Source organism: Pterocles gutturalis, unplaced genomic scaffold, assembly GCF_000699245.1.
Source record: "Pterocles gutturalis isolate BGI_N339 unplaced genomic scaffold, ASM69924v1 scaffold23067, whole genome shotgun sequence".
Classification (NCBI taxonomy): Eukaryota; Metazoa; Chordata; class Aves; order Pterocliformes; family Pteroclidae; genus Pterocles; species Pterocles gutturalis.
Window position 1 is genome coordinate 27278 of NW_010113557.1, and position 20885 is coordinate 48162.

At 38.7% G+C, this 20885-nt stretch overlaps 1 protein-coding gene across 1 annotated transcript in view; it reads left to right on the top strand.

The window, feature by feature from the left end:
- CNTN6 (contactin 6) overlaps positions 1 to 16690 on the top strand; it is a 42770-nt gene extending 26080 nt beyond the window's left edge. Inside the window, exons 6-15 of the mRNA XM_010074552.1 lie at positions 224 to 341; positions 1203 to 1361; positions 1453 to 1602; positions 5256 to 5326; positions 8053 to 8287; positions 8841 to 8956; positions 10093 to 10279; positions 13834 to 13946; positions 15738 to 15906; positions 16590 to 16690. Coding sequence (XP_010072854.1) covers positions 224 to 341; positions 1203 to 1361; positions 1453 to 1602; positions 5256 to 5326; positions 8053 to 8287; positions 8841 to 8956; positions 10093 to 10279; positions 13834 to 13946; positions 15738 to 15906; positions 16590 to 16690 — 1419 coding nt within the window. The remainder of the gene's footprint in view (positions 1 to 223; positions 342 to 1202; positions 1362 to 1452; positions 1603 to 5255; positions 5327 to 8052; positions 8288 to 8840; positions 8957 to 10092; positions 10280 to 13833; positions 13947 to 15737; positions 15907 to 16589) is intronic.
- Positions 16691 to 20885: the final 4195 nt, after the last annotated feature.

A 20885-nucleotide genomic window follows, 5' to 3' on the forward strand; every position in this document is an offset into this window, starting at 1 on the left:
TTTACAAGGGCTGCAGCCATTTATTTTTCTTTCTTAAATTTCATAAAGGCCCTTGAGTTATTTGTGAAACCATAATAAAAATGTCCACATGAAAGAAACTGATGATAGCTATGAATATTTTAATTTAAAATCTGAATTTGTTATTAATATTGGGCAATTTATAAAAATGTCCAGTGTGGAAAGCGTGTTGTGAGTGATTAGTTTACTTTCTTTGTATCTCCAGGAATCTGCTGGGGACTTGATGATAAGAAATATTCAGCTACATCATTCTGGGAAATATGTGTGCATGGTACAAACAACTTTAGACAGTCAATCTGCAACAGCAGATATACTTGTAAGAGGTATGTCTGTTAGATGTAGACACATAGAGGAATTAGAAATTCTTAGGATCAGCCATCGTTTAAATGGTTCCGAGGATATCAATTCAACACTTAAATAGAAGAATGTTATATATCTTGTACTCTTAGCCCCCAAATTAGATTGAGATTCTGGCCAGTGTGATCCTAGTGCACAGCTAATCCAGGCAGATCCATGCAAGCCTGCCACGGCCTCTTTGGAAGGTAAACTTTTCTGGCCACGCAGGTCAAGATGGCAGGGCATGAAGAACTCCTCTGCTTTCAGCAGAATGCTGTCACCTGCTCCTTGCTGGGTATCTCTGGGTCACTGTGCAAGCTGTAAAAAAACGAGAGACCTGGTTCCTTTCCACTATTTGGAGATAATAGGAAAGGTTATTTTCTGTGGTCAACTAACTAATCTTTTTAGTGCCAGAAGCAAGAGAAATGCTGCTGTGGTGGGAGAAGATTCTCTAAACCCTAGCAGAAATCAGAAATCTGTAGACTGCATGGTCTTGTGTTCTTTCTGAACCTCAATTTTGATTAAATTCAGTAAGAATTCTCAAAATGTTGGATGGTTCAACAAAAGACACATCGGGTAACTTTCTTTGTCAGACAAAAAAAAAATTCCCTTGTTTGTAGTTTTCCTATTAGTAACATAAAGACATTAGTTTTCCTGACTCAAACCCCCTCATTAATTAGAAAAATGTAATACAGGCATGAAGCCATCATTTAGAGACTGTGCTGCTTTTATGAAAATGCAGCTTCATGAATAATTACACTGACTTGAGAAAGTAGGAGTTGCCAACTCAACCCAGCAATGAATCTTCTCTTCCTAATGCCTTCATGTTAAAATGCGAATCATATTAGGCCCCCCAGGTCCACCAGAAGATGTTAAAGTTGAACATATTTCTAGTACTACTGCTGTGTTATCCTGGAAGTCTGGAATAGATAATAACAGTCCAGTCCAGATCTACAGTGTTCAGATGAGGACTCCTTTCTCAATTGGATGGCAGGCAGTCTCAACAGGTGAGCAATTTCAGAGTTGCCTTGTATTTTTTGCATATACCATTAATTACTCCAAAAATAAATTGTCATGACATGTTTATTTTACCTTTAGTTCCCGAAGTTATTAATGGTAGGACTCACACGGCAACAGCGGTTGACTTAAGCCCTTGGGTTGAGTATGAGTTCCGTGTGGTTGCCAACAATAGCATTGGAATTGGGGAGCCAAGCAGACCATCAGCGCTACTGAAAACTAAAGCAGCAGGTAAGTCCCTAGTTTCTCTCCATTTTTTCCATACAGGCACATTGCCAGCTCCTGAGCATGAGAATTTCACTCCAGCAGAGTCACTTGCTCTTACACGGTTACTTACATACCTATCTGGCATTTCAGCCTGTGGCTGCTATGGCTTCATGACAGCTGATCTGCACTCCCCATGCAAAGGATGCTTGGGCATAGCTGAGGTACCACACCCCTTGCTCTCTGCTTTGGAAATCATTCGGGGCCAGCAATAAAGTCTGGAGATGGCCCATGTTTCCTCCCTTTGATATGTCCCAGAATATACCTAATCCCCATGCCTGGACACAAACTTTCATTCAAGCGATTGGGGACCAACATTTGTTTTCTTCCAATTATAACTGCATTTATATGCTGCTCAGGGACTTGCATAGAAAATTATAAAGCCAGCTCTCTGGCATTTCCTAGCACAAGCATGCAATGCCTTTGCTGACGAGGGTGTTTGATATCTGAGCATCAGCAGGGACAGGGATATTGGCTTTAACTGGAGGAAACAAATTACAGCATCCAAAGCCCAGTGAAACTAATAGCTTCCACTGACTCTAGGGCAGGATCCTTACTATCTGTCTCTTTGACCTTTACACATTTATCTTCTGGGACTTGGAACCTCATAGGAAGAGGACTCTTTCTTGTATGACCAACCTTGTCAGTCCTTTGACCTACTCAGTTTGGTACAATTTATTTGAAGCCCAAACATTTGGTTTGGTTTATGTTTCTCCCAGCCCCCTGCTTATCAACTCTCTCCCACCTATAAAATCAGTGTTTACAGGATGGAAAGCAGTAAAATGGAAGCAGCTTTTACAATCCACTTTCTCTTCTCTGTTTATCTCATTTGCTAAGCTCTGAAGTTTGACAAGCTGCATTTCAAGACGGAACTCAAAATACAGCATGGTACATTACAGAGCAGAAATTACACATATCCTTAGAAAGAGGGATCCATCTGCGTCTCAGAATACCTACAATATTTGTCCCAAGGCAGAATTACTTCCAAACGTATTAAATCAGTTGATTTCAATTTAATAAGTTCTTTTTACTATTGTTGAAGCAAAAACTTATACTGAGTAATGATGCCAGAAAAAACTATTTGATCGTTAGAACACTAATTTTGATAGATTTTGTCAGCTTTCCAAGTGCAGAAAGACATCAAATGAGTCTTATCAGCTGTCAGGAAAAAAAAAAAGTGTGGTAGTAAAACAGATTTTAGGCTGCTCCCAAGCAAAGGGAAGACCTTGAGAGCTTCCCTCCTGGAAAGACGCACTGATCCTGCCTGCACTTAGGTGTCTGGGGATGCATGCCTAAGTGGTACCCAAGAACCAGGAGAACTACAGGGAACCTGCAAGGAGCAGAGGGACAATGTGAAAAGTCTGCAGAAAAGCTGGAGACAGGAAGAGGCCAGATTTTTCTAAATTTCCCAGCAGAGCATCACAGATATACGTTCTCCATTACATGATTGATCATGAAGTCAAAATTATTCTAGAGAAGGTCTTTCTTGCTGTTGCCACAGTGGGGTTTTGTAAAGTGTGATATTCAAAACCACCTACACAGTCAGTAAAAGCTTTCATCTTTTAAAGCTTTTTTTTTTTTTTTTTTTCTTCTTAGAGGGATTCACAAGGCTATGGCTGGCAAGAGAAAGCAACAATAAAATTAATATTACTTATCATGGCAATACCACAAGAAACATTATTTCCTTACAGTGTAGCCCCATATAAAGCTTAACAAAAGGAATAGAAAGACTCACTTCAGGTTTTAGTTGCTTAACCTTTTCACTGCTGCAAATCATTCTGTCTCAAAGCATTGCTGCGCAATGAGAGAAGTAACAGCTTATCTTTATTTCTTTTAATCAAAATAGGAAACTGAAAACAGTATCACAGTGTGGACAGCAGAAGATTGGCCATGAAAGGGTGAATTTGAACTTCACTGTTGTAATAGCTATTTTGCCAGCTGAAATCTGAGCATTAGTAGATTTGTGGATGCAAATGAGCCACTGTTCATTTCATTAAAATGGAGCTGAGAATTAATTGAGCCTCTGTTGGTGCACTTAGCTGTAAATTTTCATCTGTTTCTCAACTATGACCCAGTTGAGGCTCTGCTGAGCAGCAGTACAAATTTTTCCCCATGCAAATGTAGTAAGTACTGAGCACATTTAACACATGAACTAATTAAGCATCAACTGGTTCATGAAACAGTGAAATACTAGGCTCAAAAGTCTGTTTCCTCATTTTTTTCCTTTAAAGCTGTTCTTTTCAGTCTCAGATTATTTGCCTCTGTTGTGCACAAAGACATTGAGTGTGAGTGACAAATTTCAGTACCTATGCTAAACTCTCCAAAAGAGACTGCTCTGTTTACATTTGCTCTCACTTTTATGACTGCACAACAAAATTATTGTGAAATTTCTACATTTCTAGAGAGAATGACATTAGGTAAAGATTTATCTGTGGACTCGAGTCTAGAAGTGACAGCGGGTTCACATAAATTTCTGTGAACTTAAAGGTCTGTCACCTTTATTGCTTCTACTGCAGCTGGGCTAATGCTGGGTAGAAGGCATGGGGAAGGACAGGCAGACTTGGCAAAACTTGCAAAAATCTCTGAAAAAACTTCTCAGATGTAACTGTCCCACCTCTTTCTGACCTGTCTTCAGCCCTGTCTCGACACACCCAGTATTCAGTGAGAGCTGAATGAAGAGAATGAAGAAGCAATTTTTGAAAATTTGAAAAATAGTACCAAGGTTTTAGAAATGGCAAGTATAAATGCCTTCTTATAAGGGGCTTCTGTCTCAGTCACTTCCAGGGTTGTCCTCTTTTTTATACTTCTCCAGAAGAACAAAATATCATCCTCACAAGTAGATCTATAGCAAACTATACAATAAGCAGAAGGCTGGTTTGTCCAAGTTCTATCCATTACATCACAATCCACAAAAACTGGCAATATTTTTAGGCTAATGCTGTGGGCATGTTTATGGAAATATAGAGCAAAAGGCAAGAAATGCTGATATTTTCCTTGCCTCTCCACCAAGAGCTGTTTGAGTGATGAGAAGTCCCTTCAGCCTGGAACACCAGCACATGGCTTGACCTTAGCTCTGTACCTGTGGTGCCGTGCAGCTGGAGCAACACTGGGGAAACGAAACTCTAATCAATGAACTTTTGTACACTTATAGTCTTGGGAAAAGCAGAAAAGTAAATTATGAGCTTTGAATTTCCTAAGAAAAGCATAGAGCCAATTTAAAAAATTAATATATTTCTCCAACAACATGTTTACCGAACAAATGCATAATTAGTAAATCAGTAGTGTTGCAGCTACAGTCTGAACGGAACATCATTTTGCCAATTAGTTGATGAGGCATAATAATGTCAGATACTTGATGCTACTAGCTTCTTTAATTAATTTTTTGAACCAGGGTACTCATGTATCAAATACATCTGTGGCTTCAGCCTTATAAACTTGAAAATGTGTAAACATAATTTCAGTTAATTTAAAATGTACTGTTGTATAATATAGTCCCTGCTCCAAGTGTTGAGAGGCAGAATAGCTGCATGTGAGCTGGGAAAAGCTCTAATGGTCCAGTTGCCAAGACCCCCAGCAGTAGCAGTGGGTAGTTGCAAGCACTGATGTCTTTTCTTCTCCAGTTCCTGTCGTGGCACCGATGAACGTCAGCGGAGGAGGAGGAAGCTGTTCAGAGCTGGTCATCACATGGGAGGTAATTGTTAACTCAATTAACCTAAGCTGTCTAACAGGGAAGAGTTTGTGGGTGAAATCCCAGCTCTGCTGAAATCCAGAGGCTTTTGGTCACTGGCTTTAGCTGAGCCTGGGTTTCATCCTGCATCTTCAGAGAAAAGAGCCTGTAAGATATACAGCAAGTTTTCTGTGTTATAACAAAAAATTTACAAAAATAAACAGTTTAAGAGGTATGTTATAAAGATGTTTAGAAGTCTGTATAACCCTCTTATCTCCATTGTACAGGAGGTGCTTAACACACTAATCTGCTTGGCCATTTTCTGCATTAACATTTCTCATACTTTTGTTTACATGTTTTTCATTCTGGAACACTGTGCTGACAAGACATATCCTATTATGCGTTAAAGGAGATGAGCCCTTTAATTCTCCAGCGCTCCAGTGAGAGGAGAGAATATATATTTTCAGAGCAGCTAATACCATACTACAAGTTGCAATGGGTGAGCGCAGGTCATTTCAGAGAGCAGAAAGTAAGTGTTGTGGGAAGGAGTCCTCCTTCTCCAGCCACCCAGCAGCCTTCTACAGACACAGCAAGCCTGTGCAGTGATGGGGCAGGTGCTGGGACTCCAGCCCCTATGGAAAAACTTCCCAAAACACAGCTCCCATCCTCTGGGTTTTTTATTACCACTGGAAAATACATATGAACTTAATATGACTCATGTAACTAAATCTCTTCCTTGGCTTTGAGGACATGTGACTGATGTAGGAGCTGCTCCATGCCATCAGCAGCACCTAGTCTGGGGGGCAGGGGCCAGGCAGCCTTCCCATGTACCTTACTACCCTGTGTGACTGTCTCAGAAGCTGCACAAGGTGACCTCTGTTTAGTTCCTAATTTGGGACAGGGACTCCAAAACCATGGTGCTTCCTTTGTAAGTCATGGAAAACATTTCTTCATGGAAAGAAAAAATAATAATTTCTAGTTCAGCTTAAACAAGTAAAGCAGTTTGCTCACTCCCTTGTCTTCATTCTTTTTCCAAATAAATTACCAAGCTCATGTATACAGTTTGAAGGAAAGGAAAAGGAAATAAATTAAACTAAACGTGATGTTATTCATTCGCTGAAGGAGTTATCTGTGTTCTCCTGTATGCTAAAAACCTGTGTCATTTAAACAGCCTTTTGGGGGAGGAGGGGAAGTGATAGAAAAAAATAAGGTCAAAATTTAAAAATCTCCACTAGATAAATAATATTGCTAGGCTTTCCCCTCTACATGCTCCAAACAGAGTGAAACTTCACTTTTACTGAACTAAATTTTCCTCCATGTGCATCTTTCACTGTTTTGTTTCATTTTCTCCTCTACTGATCTACTCTTTGGGAGCAGAAGAACATGAAAATTGAAAACAACCTGAGAGATCTCAATCAAATTATCCCATTGGACTCCATAGTGTGCCCTGAAAAATAGTCAGAAGAAATACTAATTATGCCAAGCTAACAGCACTGAACACGATTCTCCAGCTTTCTGTGATGAGCTCACTAAACGTCTTGATTAAATCTGAGGTCACAGAAGCCTCAAAAACAAATTAAATGCTCTAGAAAGTAGCTTGAACTCTTATAAATCCCCAGTGCACCATTGTCACTCACATTTAACTCTTTCAGGACTGGAAAAGAGCTAGAAGGGGGCATATTGGGGAATTAAGGTTTGTAAAACATTCCAGGAAAGACACGTGTTTTATGTGCCATGCCAGGGTTATTATTAGAGTTAGAAGGAATTTATGAAGAAAAAAATAAAATAAGTGCCCTGCAATCTTCTGATGTACTTCCCGATACTTTTTTCTCTCATTGTCTCACACCGTTAGTGTTTCTAGAAATTTATGTGTAGGAGAAGAGCTTGGGGCCAGGAACAAAAACAGGGGCTGCAGTTCCACCTTGATGTATTTTTCTTTCTTTCTGCACCATTTTTCATGGCTGCTTTTCTGTGCACCTTGCTTCAATGCAAGCACCTAAAATAAATTAAGTTTTGCTGAGAAACGCTTCCTTCCTCGATGTACTACCAATCTTTTCTTGTTTCATAAACATTCTCTGGCTTTGAGAAGCCAATGTAGAAGTATTTTTATCCCAAGAAAACAAAAACGTTCATGCTGGATACAGTGTTGATGTAATTGCCTGTTCAAAATGAGTCATTAATACGTATCTTGACATGAGATCTTATTATTAGAAACATTAATTTGCCGTGTTGACTTGCAATAACATTTCTGTTTCAAACAAATAAGAATATGTTCATGCACTTGGGATTTTCACTTGTGCTGAAAAAAACTGTAAGTACTGTCCTCATAAGCAGGCAATTATACATCTGATGTACACTTTTGTGTATACATTTGTTTCTTTCCTCACTCTTTTTTTTTCTTTAAAAGTCATTTATTTAAAATTAACATTCTGGTTAGCCCTTGAGGGAAAAAAAAATCATCTACAACCTGTACTGAGTGAAATGCTTTTAATTTTGAAAACTTCATGCCTGAAAGAGAATAACTTCAATGAAGGTGATCAGGTCTTTTGTTTCTAAACTGTTTGCCTCAATAGATTTATTATTTTGATTTCTGTTTCAATATTACATTGACTGATGGACCAAATATTATTATCTTCTCTAAGGCACAGTCAACTAAATCAATACCGCTAAAATATACCCAGAGAATGAAGATTCAATTAAAACAGTGTGTACTTGCAAATGCTTATTGACCTACTGCCTTGTCACTACAGCCAGTTCCAGAAGAACTACAAAACGGGGAAGGTTTTGGCTACATCATTACGTTTCGTCCTCTTGGCTCGACAACCTGGACAAAAGCAGTGGTGGCTTCAGCAGAAGCAAACAAATATGTTTATAGGAATGAAAGCATTACACCTCTCTCTCCTTTTGAAGTGAAAGTTGGCGTCTACAACAAGGAAGGAGAAGGGACCCTGAGCTCCATATCCATTGTCTACTCAGGAGAAGACGGTAACGCACTGTTACTCTTGTTAGTAATGGTTGTGTAATGTCGATTGGTCCCAGATATGATCAGACCGAGCTCCACAGGGATTTTAAGGAGCCTGCTCAAAGCTGCTCATTGAAGATGGGCAAGAGACACGAGGTGGAAGATGGGAAATTGGAGTAAACAAAAGCACGGGGCAGATTTTCAGAATGGCTTTAAGTAGACAGCACGTATACTTGTCCCTGGGGAGCTCCCTCTGAGTGGGCTGGGAAAATCAGGAGACATTAAAAAGTGCAGCTCTCAGAGGATCTGACTTTTCAGACCACTCATTGCAGCTGATTCCCTCTGAAAATCTGTCCCAGTTTGTGGGTAATGACCAATTTTGAAAAATTAGAGTTTTGCTGATGTTCTAGAATAAACGGGCAGCAAATCTTGGGATTCTCACCAGTTTTCCCAAGCCTCTGCTTGCTGCTTCCCACTGGAATCTCTTCCTTTTTTCTTGAACCTCCCTCAGCTTTGACATAACACTCTTTTAGTAAGACAACCATCCCACCAGCTCTGTTCTCTCCCATCTTCCAGAGCCGCAGATAGCACCAACAGGGGCTTCGGCCACGAGCGTTTCAGCGGCGGAGGTGGAGGTCTCCTGGCAGCCCATTGCATGGAACAGGCACACGGGCAGGGTGCTGGGCTACGAGGTGAGGCAGCCGGCACCGGTGTCTCACACCATACAGATGTCCATTCCCCAGACACATCTGTATTCTGGTTCCTCCTCCCTTGCTTCCAAGCCATCAGATAACAGAGCTCTTCACCCCACTCTCATTAGCGACATTTCACCTGAGATAATCACAAACATTTACAGACTGGGACTGCAGCTCTGTCCCAGGCTTGTTGTGATGTAAGTTAAAACCTCTGGATTAATCATTTGTGATGGCTACTATAAAAGGACTCCACAAAACAAAGCTGAGCCTCCTAACATGGCTGTAATGCTGTCTGAGCACAATGAGGGCACTTGATAGTTTGGGGGCACACACACAACCCATGGCATTGCTTACAGGAGAAACCAGGATAAATGCATGTCATTGCTACCCAAAGCTGTGCTGCAACAGCTTTTGGCTTCTTGCTCCTATTCGTAGTGAGCATTTGCCCATTTATGAACAACTGGCAGGTTTTTTTGCCGTTTGCACTGGGGTGCGTTGCTGGTGTCAGTAACCTCAGATATGATTCCTGGGCACTTTACTTACACAGTGAATTTTTTTTTTTTTTTTTTTTTTTGTAGATAGGATAAACCAAGAGTGAAGCAAGTGAAAAATACTTTAAATTCTGTCCTATCATTGCAAATGTAGAAATGAAGGTAATAAGAGTCATGTACGGTACAGAAGCCATCCTAAATCTATTGCTCACTGAAAAAAAAAAAAAAAAAACAGGTCTAAATAGTTGCCACTGAGTCAAAACTAGGGGCAGGATACAAAATAATTTAAAATAAACTTTTAAATGACAGAGATAAAGGTTTATTTGTTTCTTTTAAAGTTTTCTTCAAATGTGTTTAAACCATAAAACCAAACAAGCATTTAAAACTTCTCACCTTATCAAAACTTTCCTTTTGGACAACTATGAAGCTAAGGATTTTATTTGCTTCCTTAATTGGTATTCAAGTCTCTGAAATTTTATTTCTTCTCTATAAATATTCATGCTTGGATTTATTTCCTGCTATTTTTGAATATGAAAAATCCTGTATTCCTTGAAATCTTCATTGTCAGTATGTCTGCTTCCCAGCCAAATCCATAATTGACAGAAAACAATGAACTGCATGTTCTTTATTCTTGCTTTTCAGGTTTTATATTGGACTGATGATCCCAAGGAAAGCACAGCTGGTAAAGTCAGAGTCAATGGGAATGTAACAGCCAAAAGTATCACTGGATTAAAAGCTAACACAGTGTATTTTGCAACAGTTCGAGCTTACAACACTGCAGGGACAGGGCCTTCTAGCACCCCGGTAAATGTCACCACTAAGAAATCACGTGAGTATTCAATTTCCTACAACAAATGTTGCAAACTCCCAAGTGTGACAGTGACATTTCAGCTTGCTGTGACCCATCTCTGCTAAATGTTGCAATATTAAAGAAAATTGGATTCCAAAAATCTTCATAAAATTAAGCAATAAAATCTGTAGTAAGAAACTTCTCTCTCCCCTGACAATATTTTTGTGGTCACCATCAAGTTTACTCAGACTCATGAATTTAAGACATTAATAGAATATTTAGCTTGGGCTTCAGTTCTGTCTCAATGGAAGCCAGAATTCTCATCAATTTAAATCAGACCTGGGAAGGTTATTTAATTTACCTTATTCTATTTATATGCTGAACTAATTCTGTACACCTACAAAATTAAGTAACACCTGTGTTTGCCTTCCTATAGAGTAGCAACTGTTAGGAAGAATTTCCTTTTGCATCACAACAGCATGCCATTTGCTTTCAGGAGATTTCAAACGAGATGCAGAGTCAATATAGAAAAGACGTTCCGCAGGTCAAGCAATAGTTTTGGGTGTGGGAATTTGTTGTGGGCTGTTCAATGCTCCAAATACAGTGCTTTTTTGAGACCTCTAAATAGGACCACAGAGGGTAGCACACAGGATACATTCATACAAATACTATTTAGTCATTATTTTTTTTTTCTGCAACTGTAGAAGCAAAGCCATATGTTATTCTGTTTAAGAGAAACGACTTCATAAAACCAATGTTTACATGGGGCCATCCTCCGAGATAACAAGGAAGCACTGAGCACCACCCTGCAGGATTAAACCCGTGAACTAAATGTTTACTAAGAGCAAAACAGTCACAAAGCAGGAAATCTTGGTGATCTACTCTGTACCAGAGTGCCCAAAATTCAATACTGTTCAAGCATTCCTTTTTTTATATGCTTTCCTTGGACTATATTTTCCCAGTATACAATTGATCAGCTCTTTTACACAGAAAGGGAAATATTTCTCCTGTCTTTCATCAATTTTCCTCTTGTCTTTGTGCTGTTGCATGCTGTTACTCAAAGTGCATGACAGAAACCAACTGGTAAAATGAGTTAATGACACAAGTTAACATTTAATGTAAATAACATAAACCAAAATAAAGACACGGAAGGTATTTCTTAAGGACTCAAGCAGAACTCTTCTCACAGACAATTTCTTAATGGAAAATACATTCATCCTTGAAAATGATTAGCTATATTTGTATGTGCATATGTATGAAAGACAAGTTAAAGACATGACAGTCAAGTGACAAGACATATAAGGAATAAATTCACTTTTGTCTTACGCTGACTTCATCTTCTGTCAAATTCAGGATTGTGCTAATGGTTCATTTAAAAATTAAAGTCAAAATAACCCTTTTAATATTTGAAAACATATATTAAAATTTTAAGCTCTACTCTCTGCGAGATGCAAGCACTTTCAATACGAGTAGAGATAATATGTCAAGAGAATATAAACAATGTACATCTACAGCAGGAGCCTGAGCTTCTGGGTAATAACTCTGTCTTCCTACTCATTGTCCGGGATTCCTCCAATGTTCTCTGCATGCAATTATTGTAGGGACTAAGCAAAACTGAAATCATCCTTCTGCCAAACAGGTGCAGTTCTGATTGAAACATACTTACCTAAGATCAATTTAAGGTCTAAGTTGATAGCCTGGTTTAAGTTTAAAGTACTTAGGAAAGTGGAAGTGATGTCATCCTTCCACCAACATACTGGTCCATTAGGAGCTCTTGTGAGGCTCAGATCTGTTTCTTTACTTTCTTTAAAGAGATTTCTTTGCTTTTTCTTTTCCTTTACAAATACATACACCAACAGACATAGCTATCAGAAATACTTTGCCAAGGTAAAACCTCAAGTGGGTACAGCAAAAAAGCCAAGTGTTACCTAAAATATAAGAGTAATGTCATTAACTCATTAAACTTAAGCATATACTTGGGATTTCTGTGGTTCTCGACAATGTTGATTACAAGAAGTTAGTTGTGGAAATGATCTGTTAATCTCTGATCTGAAGAACTGTTCTCAGTGGTTTTACTTGCAGGTGTTTCTGTGGATTAGGGGAAGTGCTACGTTGCCACCTATTCTGCTCCCTGGCTGCATAGCAAAACCAGATAATTTTGTTTTGAAAGCCATCCTGTGGTGGTGTTTCAGCCCAAAGATGGCTTTAAGTGGTTTGTTAAAAAGCATTATGTTAAAAAGCGTTGAATAAGTCAGTATTCACCCACCTTTCAGTGATTCCAAGAGTTTTCAGAGTACACAGTCAGTTAAATATTTGACATAATTTGTCTCTTGTGAGTTTTTTGTTACCAAATCCCTTATATAAAATATTTGCTGAAAGCAACAAAGAGGTTTCAAAGAATATTTAAGTAAATTTGCAATTTTATGTATGTGAATATATATAAATGCCTTCAAAAAGAAAATGAACCTTTTTCCAGCAATGACAGTATGGCTCACGGAAGGACATGTTTATATTCACTTGGGTGGTCCACTAACACCTCCTTTACCCACTGGTGGGATGGGTTGAACTTCTCCATGGTCATGAAACAGATAGATATGAAACAAAAGGTATTGTCACTTTATTCTCTCTCCATGACAAATGAAAGCAGTTGTGGAATAATACCAAACCAACAGTTCCTTCCAAGTTGCATATAATTTAAATGAACTGTAGGGAGAAAAGAAGGATCCCAGAAATCAAGCAGCTTACCAAACCAACAGTTCCTTCCAAGTTACACACAATTTAAATGAACTGTAGGAAGAAAAGAAGGATCCCAGAAATCAAGCAGCTTAAAGTTAGGTTTGGGACACTCACAACCTGTTGCTCCAAAGCTCTCCTCCTTTTTCTTAATTCTGTTCAGGCCCTTATTTCGTCTGACATTCCCAGTGCTGTCTTCTCAGGCAGGGTGCAGGAGGACGCACCATGGAGAAGGAGACAATGTGTTGTTCTAAATCTGACAGTTCAAAGGCATAGTTTCAACTTCACACATTCACACAGGATTCGATTTCAGGCACTTGTAGGCAAATTTTCAAAGTCCTGGCACTTGGCATAAAAAGCCTTTGAAAAGCTACTCGCAGCCTATTGTGCTGAGAATTTATAAAATCCTACAATGTTTCATGATGGATCACATGGAGACTTTAATGTGTAGCTCTTTGTAACCTGTCCTCATGGCAGATGAGAATCTTGTCTTTTGTATTCTGCTCTTGGCTTTGGCTTTTTCTGAAATCCATGCAGCAAAACATTCTCTAGTACATTAAAATACAGATAGGAGCAACACAGTACTTAAACAAAATCTATCAAATAGAACTTGAACTGTCAGACACTGTCAGGCTTTTCCTAATTTCGAAAATGAACTCTCACAGTAAGTGGTTTTGTGCTATGAATAGATCTTTATTCTGACTAATACGAGAGCAATGATGGACTGGAAAAATATTTTTTACTTTTAGATTTGAATCACCAGCGCATTTGCTGATTCCATGTCAGCAGCACATTCAATTACACTATGCAAATTAATATTCAGTTGTATCTTGTGATTATCATCATCTCTTTTTTTAAAGCACCAAGTCAACCCCCGGCAAACATTGCCTGGAAGCTGACAAATTCCAAAATCTGCTTGAACTGGGAACATGTGAAAACAATGGAGAATGAATCAGAGGTGCTAGGCTACAAAGTAAGTAATTCCTTTATCTCATTAATCAGACTTCTTATTTAGAATAGAGGTACAAACAGTGATTTGTTGAAATATGACTGCTCATTACCTGGAAAACAGCAACTTTCTGGAGTCACTGGGATGATTGGTTGACATTTGTACAAATGGAAGAATGGTGTTCATTCACAGTAGGACCTCTTTATCCTGACACAGGGATTTTCTGTCCCCAATACTGGATCCCTCTTGTCCCATTTCCCTTCTAATCTTACTCAGCTGAGATTCTTGCATCCATGTCTTTTTGGGGAAGGAGTTTCACACATACATAAGAAGTAGAGAACAGTCTCTTAAGCATTAAAGACAGGCGTAAAACATATTTAAAAGTTCTCACTCTCTGGGAATTCATAAATGTACCATTGAAAATAGATAGGAAGATACTCCCCTGCAGATCAATGTGAGCGAAGCAAAAAGTACTTCCATAAATCTATTTTTTAAGGAGAGGAAAATTTAGTTTAAAGTTTGTTTGAAGTGGCTCTGACCCTAAAAGTCTTACAGAAAGACTTTTTTACTCCTGAAGGACTATAAAAATGGAGGTGGAGAGTGCTTACATGAGGAAAGCTTCCCAGGATCAAGATCCTCATGTTGCTAGGCATTTTAGCGTCTACACAGAGTTATTTATGTCTAGGGAGGAAAAGGACACACCCCCCTCCCCCACCTTGCAATCTTTCTTGAGATCGTATTCTTTTATACCCTAGTGAGTGTGTTTTAGTAGCTCCACACACTGGGGAAAAAGTTAAAACCAGACTATTAAGCTTTTTTTCCTTTGTGTCTAACCTACCTGCTTCTACATTACACTTGCGTATTATATTTTGATGAAAGAGTGCTTTAAGTATTTGCTGCAGTATTTATTGTATGATCCCTGTTTCTCCTGCTTTGCTCTTCGGTTGCTGTTCTTAGCATAAATATGTCAAAAGATTGTCAAGAGAAAGGAGTCAAACACTGTCATTGCCGTGCTAGCAAGGAAGGAAGGTTTCTTGGAGGAAAAAAACTGATTGTAGTCTATAGGATCCCCAAGCTGACGCTAACAAGGAAGAAAGGTTTCTTGGAGGAAAAGAGCTGATTGTAGTCTATAGGATCCCCAAGCTGCTCCGCACCTTGCCCCAGTGACACATTAGCAAAAAGACCTACGTGCAAGCAGGCACTGGATCCATCACGTTTAGCTGTAGAAATGTGCTTCCTATGTGGAAACCCAGATGCAAATGTCCAAATTTCTGTCCTTTCTTGCAGTCTTGAAAAACATACCACTATGGACTGCCTCAAGTTTTCATTAGCAGTGGTAATTTTGTGCAGAATTCAATGTGAATATTTCTATTTGACTATAAATGTTGATCACAAACAGGCAAAATTTTAAAAACCCCGTAAAACCTCAGTTCCTGGAGTGTCAAATGAGTTCTGGATACAAAAGGTGTTAAGGGTTGAAGTCTTGTTTAAAGGTGTGTCTAACTTCCATATGTACAGAGGAACATAAGTGCATCGGATAAGGATTTCATAACCCTATTTTCAAGGTGAGCCTCAGTTCTAGACGACAAAGGCTCTTCTGCAAAACACAGGTGGAATAAATGCCTGTTGTGGTCTCCATCACAAAATTCTTCAGAATGTATTTCTATGTTTTGAATTAAGTTTAATACTCTGCAGGATGCTGATAGTGCTCTGAAAAGTCTGGGACATGGTAGAAGATATGCTCAGCCAAAAAAACAAATCCATTAAAACTTAAAAAATTAAATTACTCTTGTTTTCTAATCCCTTTTTACTTAGATTTTGTATAGACAAAACAGACATAGCAAAACTCATATACTGGAGACAAACAACACTTCAGCTGAACTTCTGGTACCATTTGAAGAAGATTATCTCATAGAAATAAGAACAGTCAGTGACGGCGGGGATGGCAGCAGCAGTGAGGAAATTAGGATTCCAAAAATATCAAGTACGTGAGATTTTTTTTTTTCTCTGAATGTTATTGAATAATAAGAAACCTGTGTGCCTCTAAGAAGTACAATAGATTAACAGACTTTCCATTACCGTAGGTGGCCTCCCTCCGGTTGCTTTGCAGTGCTGGGTACGCGTAGATTAGTCTCCAGTACTTGTATTCATTAATGGAGAAAGTATCTGACACAACACCTAGATAGGACCTTATTTTTAGCGTAGGTCTCCGTCTGTCCTGGCCTGTAATGCTCACGGAAGGACAGAGGAATAAGCTTTCTTACTAAAATCAAAGCTGCAGCTCTCTTGTGTAACACGGCTGTTAATCTTCTGCTGAGACAGAGAACCTCAGCCCTGCTCCAGGCTGCGCTGGGGTTGCTCAGGGTCCAGTCTCTGCCCTCATAAATACTTTATTATTAATGGAAATGGAGCACAGTTTTACAATAAACTAACCAAAACTCTCCTAAAAGCAGATATTCACAGGGAGGGTGGGAAGCTGATTTGAAACGAAACTCTGTAGTACTTTTGCTACAACTTCAGAAATAAATAGAAATAACATTTGTGGATAAGGTTTCATTTTGAAAATAGAGCAAAGATTACTCTTATCCTAGAATGCAGAAAAAACCTTTTTTTTTTGGACACAAAATTACTTTTGTCAGAAAAATTTCTATGCTTTTATTTTTACAGGTTTAAACTCTGGAGGAATAAAATTGTCCCAAAGGCTAAATGATATATTGATGTCTGGGATCCTGCTATTGAGTTCTGTTCTCACATACCCTTTTCCTTGATGATTAGAGCAATGCTCAGCCACGGACTTTTAAAAATAAACCATGTGTAGATTTTATCTTAATACTTCACCACGACCAACATTCCTGATAAAGAAAAATAGTGGGGATGGGGGAGGGAGAGAGAAGTGGTCTATTATTAAGAAAACAGTAAGTATCAGTATTACATTAATTTTTAAAAATAAACCTTGAATCTAACGGATAAATGTATACGAGTTGACTAAATGGAGTGGTGCCAACATAACTTGAGATTGTAATGAGAGTGGTCTCAGTTTTTTTACAAGCAGTAGTTCTTACTGAAGCTCCGGTGCAATGGTATGTCAAACCTGAAAGACCTGTGCCAAGCTGGTATAACTGAGAGAAGAAGAGACTTGCAATTGCTTGTGATGTGGATATTGTTTATCTCATGTTCTTCGGTGTAACCTGTAAAAAACCCCTCACTTTCAATTAAATAAAAGCTATTTGTTTACTTTTTTGTACTTGTTTGTATTACAGGGAGTGTCGTACAATGCATTATACAAAGTGTGCTGTACTATTTTCTTCAGAAAAGGGAAACTTAAATAGAAGGAATCATATGTACCAACCCAAAGCCCTCTGAAGCCAACAGAAAACTTTCAATGGCATCAGCAAGCCTTGAACCAGACATGAATGAGACAGTACCTTTTATAATACGAAATACCTTACATATTCTCAAATGCATTTTAAATTATTTTTTCATGCAAAGACTGTTCTGATCAACAAAACTGGCACAGATGCTGAATACCTTTTTTGAAGGGAGATTGAAATATATTTGTCTTCAAGCAAGTTCAGTTTCTCTCTCAGCTGATGTTGTTATTCTTTGTTGTAGCTCGAAACTGTAGATTCATCTTTGGGCTGAGTACAAAGATAAATGAGAACAAAATTGATTTTCATCATCCTGAAATATAAATAAAAGTATCTAATTAAGCCCTTCAATCTATTGAGTTATTAGAATGACAAATTAAACTCCAGAGTGAGCATGGCTTTCAAGTCAGTAGATACAGCTCAAAATGTGAAGTCACACTGGTGTCAACTTTCACAACATCCAATAAAAGTTATCATTTGTCTCATATCGTTACTTGGGGACCTTTTCTTCCTTCCCACTTGACTCTGAAGTATATTTTTTTCACCGCTGTCAAATATGTGTTGTGTCATCTTTATAACCATTTAAAACTACAAATTAATCAAATCCCACCCTCAATATTTTTTAAAAGAAAAAGGTTCAAATGGGGATGGTGATGTGTAAGCACATGAATGAGCAAAAGGATGGAGGTTCATCAGCACATGATAGTCCTTCAAACAGCATATTAAACATGTTTCTTATCCATGAGCAGGGGAGGCCAAATTGGCAGCAAGAAAGCCTAAAATGCCAATTTGTGTAGGAAGCTACCAAAACTTTGGTACCTGAGATTACTCACAGAGCCCACGTGCTGGACTTCCGGGGAGAACTCCACACACACTGATGTAAAATAAAAATAGTAAATAATTAAAAAATTGCAAAAGCATGCATTACAGAGCAATGTCCCATTTCAATTTGAGGACTCCAGAGGATGAAAAGGATATTATGTCCCTAGGACAAGGCATTTCCCTTGCTGTTGCTCTCACCGTTAAAGATTTGCATCTTGTGTTGACATCACCAAAGCCAAGCGAGCGTGTGCTTCATGTTCTCATGGCTGTACATCTCCAGTCTCACTAGAGACATGGCTGTAGAAACCTGGGCTTCATACTTTACTGTGGCTAAACAAATATCACTTACACATGGTAAAGTTTAATAATCCCCATTCTGAACTCAACAAAATGTTTCAGAGTTGCCCACTATTTGGTGGAGCTCCAAAAGAGCTTTTTGCATCATCCTTTCCCAGCAAAAAAAAAAGGAATTTCCCATGGCACCTCACTTGCAGAGTTCGTATCCATTAAGCAATGGGTACGTTTGTGTTTTTTAGGGTTTTTTAGCTGAATATTAATTATTATATTTTATAACATAAATGCAATCATTCTGTTAAGTTTAAACAAAATTGCTCTTTTTATTCAAGCAAAGAGAGATTTTCTGCAGAGCAGTTCTATACAGCTGAATAGAAGGCCTGATAGATGCTTAATGCTCTAGAAATACAATGCCACTTTCAGAAGCCTGTCCTCTGGGATTTTTACAAAGATGCTAATCACAGGAGTTATTAGGAAGCAGTTCAACATAGCTTTCAAAAGAAGAGAACAGTTTAGAAAGAAGTGGATATGGCATTAAAAATCTTGACAATACCCTAATGAAGTAAAAACATTTTTCATTGCAGTGAAACTAAACAATGAAACATTTCTTCAGATTTGTTTTCATTTCTGTATGTTTTACTGATGTTCTTTGCAAGGAGATTTTCTCACTGTAGAAGGTACTTTTCAAAATCAGGCTCTTTAAGCCTCCAGTGTAAAATCTCATAATTTCTACATCAGTCCTGCTTTGTCATTCCCGAGGGAGCAGCCTTTTTTAAAGTAAGAGACAACCTTGGAAGACCGTTCATCTGAATAAAGCTATTCCCTTTCTGAACTCCCTTAGAGTTGGAGCACAAGTGGATTTCCAAGTGACTCTTCTGCCTGGGGAACATGACTTCTAAGCAGCCTTAAGGAAAATACCTTTAAATACAGCTATAATTACAGCAACCCCCACCCTCCCTAAATCAGTGTAGCCCTCTAACTTGTGCTGGTCCATTTGCTTCTCTTCTTCTCCTTTTTTTTTTTTTTTTTGGCATTTCACCTGGATGAACTGATGGCTGAGCTGCCCAAAACAGTGAAAGTCCAGCTCTCCTTTTTACGTGAAAATGTTATTAAAGTACCTGCTGCTGAAACAAGGAGTTCATGTGACTGGCGGCTTTCATTAAAAGAAAAAAAGGGTCAAAAAATAGTTTTGTCACTCATGGTTGGAAGAAAAATTTGAAAATAAGAACAGTATAAATCCCCTAAAACCAGATATTGAACTGAAAACAATGGAAAAATAAAACAAAAAAACTCTGTAATGCTGCTGATTTTTAGCAACTGTGAAGCTGAATTAAAATCTCCACCTAAAGGTGCCCAATACAGGGAACTCTATGCCCAGTCTTACCAGATTTCAGAGGCATCAGATCAAATCACAGAGCAGCCTAAGTTTTCAAATAGCTGGAAGAATAACACCTATTTTATTTTGACAACCTAAGCAAAGTACCAACAAAGTGAAAAAGAGTCACAGTCAGAGATTTTCATTTTAAATTTAACACATCAACAAAATATTTCTCCATGAAAAAAGCAATTTTGAGTCTATCCAAATGTTTCAGCTCACTCTAAACACAATCTTTCTATGTGATTTAAGATCATTTAAACTTTTTTAATGCCTTCTCCCCTCTTCATATGGCAATTTTTGAATACGGATGCCAAGAAACTAAATAAAATAGCCCACGTGTGTTATTGTACCAACCCCTAAATCAACATTATCCTGAAGTGCAGAAACACCCTGTGTTTCTACAGGTCGTTGGAATGCAGCCCTGGAGACGACTTGACACAGAGCTCTAAATCACACTCACATATAAATATGTTATAAAAGCAGAAAGAAGTTTTTATTAATATCTGACTGTACTGCAGTCGCAGAGAATTTCCCCCAGTGATTTGCAAAGCCTTTGTGGAGAGTGAATTAACCTGCTCAGAGAGGTTTTGGGATGCACTGGGCTGCCCTCAGCTTCTCTCTGGGGATCCTGCCTCCCACTCCACACCCCTCCCCAGGTTTTTGTCTTTTCAGGGAGCACATGCCCAGCTTTTCTTTGCCTTTCCCTGGGCAAAAGCTAGGGCAGAACTTGTCCTGCTCTGAATAAACCAGTGGCTTTGATCCCTTCTAGCACTGATATTTCCAAGGCACTGTCCCCCACAATTTCACTTGAAATGCTAGAGAGTCGCTGCATCTCAGTGCCTCTAAATCATAGAATCCTGGAATGGTTTGGGTTGGAAGGGACCCTAAAGATCATTGAGTTCCAGCCCCCCATCATGGAAAAGAATGGCAAATGATGCACTCAGAAATATCTATCTAAAAACTTAAACAAGGTTGAGGAAGCTTAATATATATATAAAGCCCCTGGTCATCTTCAGAACATATGTAAAGATTTGATGTTTCTTCTGCTCTGCCCATTATGTAAACAAAAACTGGGGGGGGGGGGGGGGGGGGGGGGGGGAA